The 12,893-nt window shown below is 33.9% G+C and overlaps 1 protein-coding gene across 1 annotated transcript; it reads right to left on the reverse strand.

Annotated features, from left to right (window-relative positions):
- Positions 1-876: 876 nt before the first annotated feature.
- On the reverse strand, positions 877-9,284 carry LOC107828816 (uncharacterized). The gene is made up of 8 exons (XM_075225544.1): positions 9,144-9,284; positions 6,433-6,456; positions 6,228-6,333; positions 6,002-6,070; positions 4,997-5,490; positions 4,498-4,759; positions 1,337-1,545; positions 877-1,169 (listed from the first exon to the last, which is right to left on the reverse strand). The coding sequence occupies exons 1-8, from the start codon at positions 9,146-9,148 to the stop codon at positions 1,103-1,105; spliced, it is 1,236 nt and encodes a 411-aa protein (XP_075081645.1). The 5' UTR covers positions 9,149-9,284; the 3' UTR covers positions 877-1,102.
- Positions 9,285-12,893: the final 3,609 nt, after the last annotated feature.

The following is a 12,893-nucleotide window of genomic DNA, read 5'->3' on the forward strand; positions in this document are numbered from 1 at the left end:
AGTTAGTTTTGGGAAGGGTAGCAACTGATTGTAAGGCGTAAGGTGCTAGAGTTAATCCCCTTGGTTATAGAGTAGTAACCTAAAACTATTCATTGAGGTTAAGTGAAGTTTTGAGGCAAATTCTACTGGAGTAGATCATGATTTTTACTCCCTTGAGTAAGGAAGTTTTTTTTCGTAAAAAATGTTGTGTTAGTTAATTATTGCACTTCATTTCTATTTCTATCTGTTCAGTTCAAAGAATCAAGTTCTTTGAAATTTCAAAAAACGGGTAAGACACAATTCAACCCCTAATTGTGTCTGGTTCAACTGTAAAATAACACTTTACACCAAGGAACATCCTTAAGCAGCGGCGGAGATACACCTTAGCAAGGCATGTCTTCCAACACTGCTTCATATGAAGTTATCTTTACAAGGTACAAAAATAATATTTTTCTAATATATATATTAAAACTAATATCAATACCACGTGAAAATAATACAAAGTACATCAACTCGATACATAACCAGTAAAGTGAATCTATTCCCTTTTTTCTTTTCAAATTTTTGACGCCGGCTCCACATAAAAATAACTACCAAAAACTCTTTACCTTGAAGAGGAAAGGAGTACAGGATGGCCACAAATACTCGGCAAATAGTTCACAAAACTACCAAAGAATCAATGAGGCACAAATCAGATAATCCAGAAAGAATTTGAACCATCTGCTGAGTTAATGAGCTTAGAGGTGTGTCAACAAACAAATAAGCACATCTGCTCAATTTCATTCAATCTTCCTAGTATCACTTTTCTTACTAACGCAGCTTGATTGATGAGAAGACGGTTATCTTTTAAAGGCCTTGAAGAAGTGTCGATATCTCACAACCTAGTAAAATTATTAATCGAGAAAACAAAGACAGATGCATACGAATATATGAAAATAAAGATCCAAGGAAGAAAACTCATACAGATGAAATTCATAACATCAGCAGCATAACAAACTGTCAATTGGTGTGAATATTCAGAAGTCTCTTATTCATTCAATCCTCAGGGGGAATATAACTACTCTCCAGGAAAAAGACGTTTCAGATACGGTCAGCTGCGAAGAGATGCAGTATGACAAGAAATTCATTCCTCTTCCTCCGCCTCCTCCAGCCATTTCACAAAGGGCTCCAGCGACTTGACAAAGTTTTGCCTGCCACAAATTTAAGACACTAACCCCATTAAAAGGCAGACAAGACTAACACACTGAATAATTGAAATATAACTCATTCGAGCTAACCTCACTCTTCGGGGAATAACTCATTAACATCTTTATTTTGGCCAAACAAAATAAAGGGACCAAGACAAACACAGGCTTACCTGCCCTTAAGGTTTGTTCCTTTACGGAACCAATGAAGAATGGTATCTTCTGCTAGCACATCTTGGTCATAGAGAGACCTTACAATTTCAGGGAACAACTTCATCAGTTTAGCATCCTCGTAGCACTGGACTTGGACTTTGTACATAAGTTCCAATTCAAGCTTTCCAGAGGTGCAGAAAGTATTCAACAGTTCCGCCCATTTTTTCACCTAGAGAAAAAGGGAAGGGAAAAAAAGGACAAAGAATAAGATCATATAGAAGTTACAAAATTTTGGCAACTGAGTGCAATCTGAGCAGTTTAACGAAGAAGCTACAGAAACATTTGAATATGACAGTTACTGTTAATTATAAGACTGCAAGAGACATAACATTACACAAATCAACTAGTTATGTTCCAATTTGAGATAAAGGCAAATCTTCAGTTCTTTGTACAAGCTACTTGAGGGACTCAATTCCCCTATCATTGTCTTGAAATTGTTAAAATACCCTAAACGAGGGACGTTGTGCCTTTGTCAATGTCAAAATCATATAGCATATTCTAATCCCTTGTGAAATTCTTACAAAAGCAACTTAATCATTAATATCTTGTTTTGTTCCAATTTATTACCACAAGAATGTCTCACTGTTGTTCTTTTACTTTTTGATTTCAGTATGACAAATAATTTTGATTCAAAAATTTAGTTTCCACATTCACTATAAAAAGCAAATTGCATTTGTAGTCCGTTAAGTTAATTTAGGATAGTTTGCAACTTAATTTGCAGGTAAATACATAAAATATTCCAGTAAAATATATGAGCTTTGATGTTGGAATCTCTTTTTTGTTTTTTAATTAAAGATAAGAGTTTATTCATATGATTCCAGCAAGAAAATGCTGAATAGTACAAAATATAAACGGAGGACTATTTTTGACCAAACATCAAACACACCAATATAAGTTAGGCTGTTCCATATACATAAGACTAACTCTGCGCAAAACCAAATATGAAGGATGAAGTCGCTTTCTAAGACATATGATTCCAGCAAGACAATGCTGAATAGTACAAAATATAAACGGAGGACTAATTTTGACCAAACATCAAACACAACAATATAAGTTAGGCTGTTCCATATACATAAGACTAACTCTGCGCAAAACCAAATATGAAGGATGAAGTCGCTTTCTAAGACACATATGAGGGACTAAACATGCTATTTACGCAATTTTAAACTACTACACTTGCATTTTACTACAAAAGAGACAACATCCTAGGAAACAAGAATGCATTACGCCGTGGTCATTGGTAACCATAAGAACAAGCATTCTCTACTTGGGCAAACTACTAAATCCACTAAGTCATGCAACTGAACATGTGAACAAAACTAGCTAAAATGAAACAAAGTTGCTACAAGTCGTCATGTACAGCTATGCCATTCAGCAGCAACAGTTCCAGTCTTGCGAAGCTGACAGCAAGATTAAATTGCCAAAAATGATAGGAAAACCCCATCATGAAGACATCACTAGACTTCATGATCAGTTCCACTCGCATTGATGCTTAAATGCACTTCCATACATAAAATATAAATAATTTAAGCAGGGACAGCATGCAGAATCAGCTTTTGCTGATTTTAAAGTTGCCTATCAGGTTTGCCCACTGACACTTCCAGTGAATCCTTCCGATATACATTAAATTACTTCCTCCGTTAGTTTGACTATCACAGGAGTATAAGAATATAAAAAAAACTTTTGGATCTTGTGGTCTTAATTAAAGGTGTATAGCATGCCAAGAATACCCTCTAAATCTTGTGGTCTTAAACATGCCATGTCATTCCTATAGGGAGAGGCATTAAGGGTAAATGAGAATGTTGGAACTGAAAATTCACTAACTACAGAGAGGTGGCATTCTTTTTTAAAGAGACTAATAGCTTGTTTCGCCAAGCGGGAGAAATCAGCTTATTTTGAGAAGTGCTTTTTTCAAAAGTGTTTTTGAAAAAAGTACTTTTGGAGAGAAGCAGTTTGTGTTTGGCTAATCACTCTAAAAAGCACTTTTGAGCAATTAATTTGTGTTAGGCCGAACTTTTTAGAAAGTGCTTTTAAGTATGAAATTACAAATACGGACATGAATAGATTTAGTTAATAGTTAATATTACAAGTAAATAAATAATCTTAAAAATTTTTTACTACAGGCAATAATTAAATCTTTTCATTTTATTTAAGAAAAGTATGAAAATAAAATTAAAAAGTACTTAATTCTTTTAATATAAGTTAAATATATTAAAATTCATTCAACAAATATAAAAGCATTCACCCCTAAAGTCACTATATATTAGAAAGTTTTCCTAAAAATAAGAAGAAATATTTATAAATTAATATCCTAAGTATTAGGGTATATACTATATTTGTTAAGGGTATATTAGGTAAGAAGAAAAGTCAAAACTGCTTCTGCTTCTGCTTTTGGGAAGAAGCTACTTTTTTCTGCTTCTAAGAAACTGCTTCTGCTTCTTCCCAAAAACACCTTTTTTTTGTCCCGAAAAGCTTCGCCAAACACCTCAAGTTAGGGGAAAAAAGTGCTTTTGGGAAAAAAGCACTTTTGGTCTGTTGAGAAGTATGGCCAAACAGGCTATAAAAAGCAAAGTAAGACGCGCAAATTAAAAGGAGGAAGCAATAACCAAACAATTATCAAACGGTTGTCATATTTATCCCACAGAATCAATATGGCATAAAAATATAGAAGAAAGGGCATGGGAGTAACCAATAATTAAACCAAATGTTTTATTTTGGTAAGTGTTCTTGAAGCAAAGGTTGTCTCATTGATTTGAAATCCACTAACACGTGAATTGTGATCAACTCACTTCACTATACAGCATAAATTTGAAACTAAAACAGGATAATCCAGAAGAAATTGGATAACTCAGCTACATTTTCAAGCAGGCATTTGGTATATCTGAAAACTATGCACACATTTTGAGAAAAGCAGTGAATTATGTGCCATGTGTGTCGCTAGATAAAAAGTAGCTAAAAAGTTTTCCCTCATTGCTGGAACTACAATAGAAAATTTTATCTGTTACAGCATTAGCGGGTTCCACTGACAAGCTTTTTAAATTTTGAAACAGATACTGACTTGCAGTCTCAATAATAAAAAAAAAACATCACGAAACTTGTACATGACTTAAATGTTAATTACCTGACGAAGAGCTGAATTAGCATTTTGCTGTTGATTCTTTCCTGACCATTGAATAGCATCCATCAATACATCCCACAAAATTCGCACAACCTCTATATCTGGCAATTTGGCATCTTTGACATGTTGCTTCACAGTCTCTATGACTTCAGAGATAGCAGCTTCTTCTGCTAGCTGAGTTGTTAATGCAGATTTCATTTCCTTGAGCTTCACCTCAAATATCTTCTTATCATTATATTCAACCAAAGGCAAAAGGCCAGCATTGCTGAAATAAGAAAGTCCATACACCATTAGGCATAGCTAAAGACAGAAGGCTTGAATAAACTGACCCAAATTTTTCTTTCTTTTAAAGCAGACAAAAAATTTACCATCTGTTCACCACAGCAAAAGAAAATTGAGAACAAGGAATGATGAAGAATTGATAACTTTGCTTAAATCTTTTCTTCCTGAGTCTTAAATGAAGTATAAAAAGCGACTACAACCCCGATTAAAAATTACTCACGTGAAATGCTCAGAGACAGCTTCAGGTGTCCTCTTTGCAGAGGGGAAGAACTCAAGAAGATCGTCCTCCATCTTACCCCTCTTAAGGATTGAGATCAAATCATCAAGACTGTTGTCAATCAGATATTCCTTGAAAAAGTCTGTGATAAAAGCAAGAACTATCCCTTTGGCGACAAGGTTGTCTTTGAGCAATGGCTGGAGAACAGTCTCCGGAGGAAGGCCTGATAGCTTCTGGGAAAAGGCAAGGGCTGTAAATATTGCGAGCTTCTTCCTTTCATTTTCCTCGAAGAGCTCCAGTGACTGCAACATTTTTCGCATGACATTTTCAAGATTCTTTATAAGAAACGGTCTTCTCCTCAATATCTTCTGTACATAGATGACAGATGGCAAAATGACTTCACGTGTAGGTTCACACTCAATTACAGAGTAAGGATGGCGATCCCCTTCATCGGGTTTAATCGTTCCAGGTTGTGTACGACCTCCAATGAAGATAACCTACACAACACTACATGGTAAGATGAAATGCTAAAGAGAAGCACCAAAGACAGCAAAGCGAGAGCAGTTATTGACATTGTATCAGCCATCCAACAGTAAACATTTATAAACAAGATATCCTTTTTTTGGATATGGTAACTTGCTCCCTTGACTCGAATCTATAAACAAGATATCTTCTTGACAAGCACGAACAACATGCTTAACTGCAGCAAATTCCGACAGCTCAACACGGCATATGATCTACTTAAGGTAATAATGTAAAGGTACTAGCATAAAACAACCTATAATACAACAAGCACTGGTACACTAGTATCAAGTTTTTAAAATGGGAACAATCGTAACAAGGAAAAGAAGACCCCAAAAAGACACAAATTTAAAAAGATCAGACTCCATAAGACCAACAAAAGGATATATTCATCAACACCTACAATGAAATTCTATCTATGCGCACCTTGAGAACACTAGTGGCAAAGTTCCTGTATGAATATAATCTTATATGTTTATATTTTACCTCGAAAAAAGTGTCACCGTATCTTGAGAAGTTGAGGTCTGAAGACTCGAGGTTCTTAGCAACAAGTTCCTGTGCATAATAAAGCATTTAGTTGAGACTTATCCCAAGTATTACCAGCATCAAACATTATATTGAGATTGGTGAATAAGTATTAACAGCATAAAATACTAGTAATGGAGAAAGAGAGAAGTATAAAGCTGGCGACCCAAATTAAATATCCAATTACCAAATCACCAGCATTATCCAGATAAATCTGGACCACTGCATCAGCAAATGCTGCAGGGTCCAGCGGCGCAGCAATATTCCGTTTGCGGGTCTTAATCCGCGTACCACTGTAATCAAAGGACATAATCAACAAAAGTTATGGAATTTGCAACAAATAGCAGAGAGCATAAATAAGAGTAAGAACTCGGCTGGGAAAAAAAACTCACCCGAGAGTGGGCTTCTCCTTCGAGCTGTGATTCCAAAACCAAAACAAGCAAAAGTTTAATAAAGGAAGGACAAGAAGCATTTAATTGCAACCACACAAATTATCCAGCAGAAACAGCATAGTATACAACATCCACAAAAGGCCACTGGCTATAGTGCAAAAAATAACTCAGGATGACCAAAACAAGGAGAAGTTTGTATCTTTGACTTGTGACCTTTTTTTTATAGGGTGTCTTGCGACATACATAAACAAGAAAGTTCACGGAAAACCAGCAGTTGACAAGTACTAGCGTGGATTAAAGTACCACGGCCACAGACAACTACTAGAGTTGATTAAAAATCATAAAACGAGTGTGGACACATTCCTATCATAGAGAACCTACACTAACATACTTATATCACTAATTTATACTATGCAGGGATATTAGTTCAGCATTGATTGACTCTGCAATGAATGAATGACATGCCCATAGATTTACTGACACTTGATGTCAAAATTAGATAGGATTCCACTATCCTCATCTCAGTCTTGTCCTTTTCAGATGGAGTAAATTGACTATAGATGGTCGCGCTGCCACTCAAAAAGAAAGATTAATAAACTCCCTCTGTTCTATTCTCTTTTCTTTTTAGTATGTGTCGGAAAGAATGGAACTTTCATGTATGGGAAACTCTTTAACTTTAAACTTCTTACTCTACCTTCAATAAAATATTGTTATATCCATAGAAATGACATGGTATCTTTAACACCATACATTTTAAGGTTATTTTTGGCATGCACCCAAAAATAAATCTTTCTATCTTAAACTCCGTGCTCGATCAAATACTGCTATATAATTTACAAAGAGAGGATTATCATTTAGTCGGCGTTGGACATAAGAATTGTAAAATTCCAAAACAGGGTGAAAAAAAATTTCAAGTGAAAATGGTATTTTAGAGTTGTGTTTGGACATGAATATAATTTTGGCTTTTTTTTTGAAGTTTTGTGAGTGATTTGAGTGAAAATTTTGAAAAACAGCTTTTTGGAGTTTTTCAAATTTTCGAAAATTTCCAAAAATGCATCTTCACGTGAAATTGGAAATTTTATGTACAAACGCTGATTTCAAGAAAAAGTGATTTTTTTTTTTGGAAAAAAGGGAAAAATTTCTTATGTCCAAACGGGGCTCTTAGTCCATGAAGGAAAATATTGGTGGTAACAAACCTTTGATACCAAATTTTCTAATTTCTTCAATAAAGAGTATGGGTCTCCTGGAAACAGCCTCTCTGCCCCTCGGGGTAAGGGTAAGGTCTGCGTACATATTACCCTCCCCAGACCCCACTTGTGGGATTATACTGGGCCGTTGTTGTTGTTGTTGTTGTTCAATAAAGAGTATTTGTTTGAAGAATAAAATTTCCGCCATGTAAGCGCATGAACAAGCCAACTTAACAGGATTACATTAACAAAACAGCTCAAATCGACTAATAAAACTCATTTTTTCATTCTGGTCGCTGCTCCTTTTTTATTTTTCAAAGTACAGCTTCAAAAGATGCAGTTTTGAGCCCATTCCTTTTCTCTAAGTAATTGACAGCATCTAAAAGAAATGCCACAAAATAGTTCTCAGCCTCTTTTAACAAATAAAGGCTTCAAACGCCACGGATCATGAGTTCACAGAATTGAACCTGCGACCATTTATTTTTTTGATGAAATAAGTGATATATCATTCACAGGAATGAACCTTCGACCATTTTAATATGTAAAGACTTTGTAGCTTGTCAGTCTACTATGGTTCCAATTTGTGTTCCATTTGAAAGGTAAAATAGGGTTCTAGCATGTTCATTAATACTTTATAGCATTTAACAATATATCATATGTGTATAAACTGTATGTGTGTATGTAACAATATATCATATGTGTATAAACTGTATGTGTGTATGTAACAATATATCATGTGTATAAACTCTATGTGTGTATGTACTGTATATATGTGTGTGGAGAGATAGAGGAAGAGAGAATAAACTTTCTGGCTAAAGCATGTTCGATTGGACCCCTTGGGTCAAAGTTGATCACCTAATGATAATAAATTCACTAGAACATATAGCAGCACTTAATTAATTAATTTTTTCAATTAATACTAGCAGTTTGCCTTTTATCAAATCATTTGTTCCACATATCGGAAACATGGATAACTTGTGACTTCCAATTAAACAGTTGGTAGACTAATTCAAAAACATTTTAATGTCACAATAACTTGCATCACGACACGTTTTTATTGGTGCCTGCCTCTGTCCAAGCGAAAAATATATAATAAAAAAAAAACACATATATACATAAATACAACGCGGAAGAGGTCTTAAATAAGAGATAAAACGCTAATTTTTCAACATGACAAAAATTCAGAGTTAGCGTTCTTCTTTCGAAATTTTAACACCTCAAATTAAAACAGAGAAACATAATTAAGCTAATAATTTCCTCAAAAAAAAAATAGTTCTTCCGAATGTTAACGAAAAAAAAGCCCTAATTCACCAAAACATAGATCGATTTGTGAGAAAATTTCATAACAATACACTCAAATATATACATCAAATTCAAAACCAAAACAGCAAGCGGAATAATTTAAAAAAATTAGTACAGAAAATCGATAAGAAATTAACAGATCGTAAATAATTAATTACACATAAAACAGAAAAAAAGGAAAACAAATCGACTAAAAATAGGATAGAGATAATGAATCGTTACCTCATAAACTAAGATGGAGAAAAATCAAGGTCGATGCAGAGACTTCTGCGCTTTGCGGATGAGAGAATATAATAGAGTGAAAAGGGGAGAATAGGAAGAAAAGAGAGAAACGAGTTCTCGTGAAGCCCTGTGCTAAGATATTTATATCACTTTTTATTTCCTTATAGGTGAGGCTGGCTTTGAGTGAGAGTAACTACTAACTAGTAACAATCTCAGGTTCGAATCTCTCCTACAACATTATCAGCTGCTCTATTAAAACTACTTTTATGTATCATTGAACTTTATCCATTATATCTTAAAGTCATAAAATTACTTTTTCTTTTCATTGAAGTCATATTGTATTAGTAAAATAAATAAATAAAAATAACAAAACTAAAGTTGTCTATATATTTTGATCACTTATAAAATAAACATAAAGCACATGTAAGGATAGAGATACTAATGTCATCTATAGTGTGTACATTGACGTAGCTAATAATTTCATTTAAGATAATGAAAAATAAATATTATGTGAAATTTATTACTAGTAAATTTATAATTAGTTGAATATTATTATTGCACAACTAATAATGACAATCTTTTTTATACAAAGTAAGATAGTATGAAGTCATGATAATTGCAAGTGTCTAAAGCCGAATAAATATATTTTTTATGCTTTCAATATTCAAAGTTTACTAGTTTAATTAATTTAAATTCACACCATTAAAAAGAATAGATTATTTTCTAATAAGAGAATTTCTATTTCATATAGCTTGAATCATAAACCTCTCATTTAAAACTATAAGAATTTGAATCATTTAACAATGTCTCGAAAAGACAGATTCATAGACAGCAAACTTCTAATGGGAAGAGACAACGCGAAAATTTTGGAAAAGATACATGGTTTTAGCATAGCTTGTGGAGGCCCATTTGATTTGACGATACTTAGCCCATATAATTGGTGCTTTGATGTTAAGTCGAATAATGGACCATGTCAATGCTCATATAATTAGTGCTTTGATGTTAAGTCGAATAATGGACCGTGGCTAGGATCCTTTAGGCCACGGGACATTACTGGCGGAGGTAGAATTTTTATGGGATTTTTACCTATCTATACCATATATCAAACATTATTACCTTCATTGTTTAAGGATTGTGTTAATTACATTTAAGCATACCAAATTACCTTTTATATACCATAATTCAAATTAAGGGTATAATTATTCCTTCATTTATTTTAGGCGTGATTTTAGGACTGTATTTTCACGTTATTTGGTTTACCCGCCTCTCTCTCCTCCCACCCCCCCTACGATTTACCTTCAGTTCCCCACCCCCACGATTTACCTTCAGTTTTTCCTCCATTCTCGTACAATCTCTTCTCACCCACAATTACCATCACTTTCTTCTCCACTTAATTACCTTCAGTTGATAGTATCCCCCACGATTTGAATTCACTTCCATCTTTGTCTTCAACTCCTAAATCATGAAAAAAACCAACACTCCCCAAAAAAAATCATCAAAAGCTATATTAGCTGATATTCCAACCTTTGATTTGGGTGTTTTAACACCAAAATCACCACCAAAAAACCCACAAACGACGCATGCAAGTGAACAAACTACTGGTATTTCATCTCCTAGACAAATTCGTGCGGAAATGAGAAGCAAGCATTTGCACGATGTTGATGTTGGTGGAGTTGATAAACTAGTCGAGAATCAACTGAAACGCAAGGGGAAAGAGTTGAGTGTAGATGACGATTTTGTAGATGATTCTCCCAAAGTTCCATCTGTGAAAAAACACAAGGTCTCTCCTTCTTCATCAAAACCAAAGAAGAAGAAACCCTCAAAAAAAGTACCAAAATTGGTCAAGGAAAAAATTTCAATAAAGGTAAACACTATTTATGTTTCCTCACTATTTTGTAGTTTGATTTTGGTTGTAAAAATCTGTTGTTCAAGTGTTAATTTAGTGTTCAAGTGTTTTTTGGCCAAATGTGGTATTGTCCTAATTTTGTAGATTATTTTTCGCAATTTTGTAGGTTTAATGGAACTGTGATTATTAGACAGTGTATATTGTAGTTAGTTTGTAGTTGATTTGTAGTCTGATCGTTAAATTGTAGAGATGGTATTTTTCATTGCAACCTGTATTGCTGCTATATTTAACTTCATTCTAAATACAATTTATCTACATGTTGTGAGTTACTTGAAGTAACTGTTACATTCTGTAGATAATGTTTACAAGTGCATTGTTCTTCTTTGATTGTTCAAGTGTATTTTGGTAAAATGTGGTGTTGTCCTAATTTTGTAGATTCTTTGTCTCAATTTTGTAGTTTAATTGGAACTGTGACTCTTAGACAGTGTAAAAATGTAGTTAGTTTGTAGTTGATGTGTAGTCTGATGGTTAAATTGTAGATATGATATTTTTTATTGTAACCTGTATAGCTCATATATTTAACTTCATTCTAACTACAGTTAATCTACATTTATGTGAGATACTTGAAGTAACTGTTTTGTAGATTCTTTGTCTCAATTTTGTAGTTTAATTGGAACTGTGACTCTTAGACAGTGTATAAATGTAGTTAGTTTGTAGTTGATGTGTAGTCTGATGGTTAAATTGTAGATATGTTATTTTTTATTGTAGCCTGTATAGCTCATATATTTAACTTCATTCTAACTACAGTTAATCTACATTTATGTGACATACTTGAAGTAACTGTTACATCCTGTAGATAATGTTTACACGTGCATTGTTCTTCTGTTATTGTTTTGTAGTTATAGGTGTGGGTAGGTTATTCTTCTTCTAGTTATATTTTGTATTTGTCATGTAGTTATATGTAGATTACTGTTTCCTTTTTATGCAAACTACTAATGTTCATTAATTTTATATTTTCTACAGAATGGACCTTACTTTGCACAACAAAATATTGATTATGGTGTGCTTAGATTCCACAGTTTGTGTGATCCTAGCATACCTAGCCAGATACAAGCTTTACTCTCTCCGAATGCTTTAAGGGTTTTCAGAAAAACTTATTTTGGTTACTTATTAGGTCTCCCCAAAATCTGTATGCAAAACCAATCACTTCATCTTCTGATGAAGTATGAATTGACAAAGTCTACTGACTCATATTTTTCAGTACTATTTAAGGGTGAAAAATTGAATTTTTCCTTGAGAGAATTTGGGTTGATAACTGGTCTTAATTGTGTGAATAAGTTTTCAGACTATGGTTACACTTCCACCTATGTTAGCCATTTAATGAATACATATTTTCCGAACAAAGAAAGGGTTGAGAAATGGCATTTGAAAAATGTAGTGACTAATAAAGCATGGGCAAACGATGTGGATGCGGTGAAGTTGTGCATTCTTTATATGTTGGAATTTTTTGTTTGTCCTTCTGATAAAGACCATGTGACTTTCATAGACAAGTTTATGTTCTTTCTAATAGAGTCTGGTAATTTTGAGTCATACCCATGGGGTATCAAATCCTTCAAGCAGGTTATTGAATCTGTCCGACATCGTCTTAATCCCCATGTACATTCTTATCTGATACGGGGATGCTCATTAGCCTTGCAAGTGTGGCTATATGAGTGTTGCTCGTCCGTCAGCACCGAGCTTGCTACGAGATGTTCTGAATCTATACCTCGCATTTTAAGATGGTCAGCTACAAAGGGGCAGATTTGGTTAACTGCAATTGAAGAGAAGATGATCAAGCCTGAGTGGATCAAGGTATTTTTTCCACTTTTGTATGATGCTACAATTACATTCATAATAACTACATT

Source organism: Nicotiana tabacum, chromosome 11 (assembly GCF_000715075.1).
Source record: "Nicotiana tabacum cultivar K326 chromosome 11, ASM71507v2, whole genome shotgun sequence".
Lineage (NCBI taxonomy): Eukaryota > Viridiplantae > Streptophyta > Magnoliopsida > Solanales > Solanaceae > Nicotiana > Nicotiana tabacum.

Excerpts from the sequence above, each read along its gene's own strand:
- LOC107828816 (XM_075225544.1), bottom strand. Across the intron at positions 5,491-6,001 it reads ACGGTGACACTTTTTTCGAG|GTTATCTTCATTGGAGGTCG; the intron begins GTAAAATATAAA and ends AGTGTTGTGTAG. Across the intron at positions 1,546-4,497 it reads CTAATTCAGCTCTTCGTCAG|GTGAAAAAATGGGCGGAACT; the intron begins GTAATTAACATT and ends CTTTTTCTCTAG.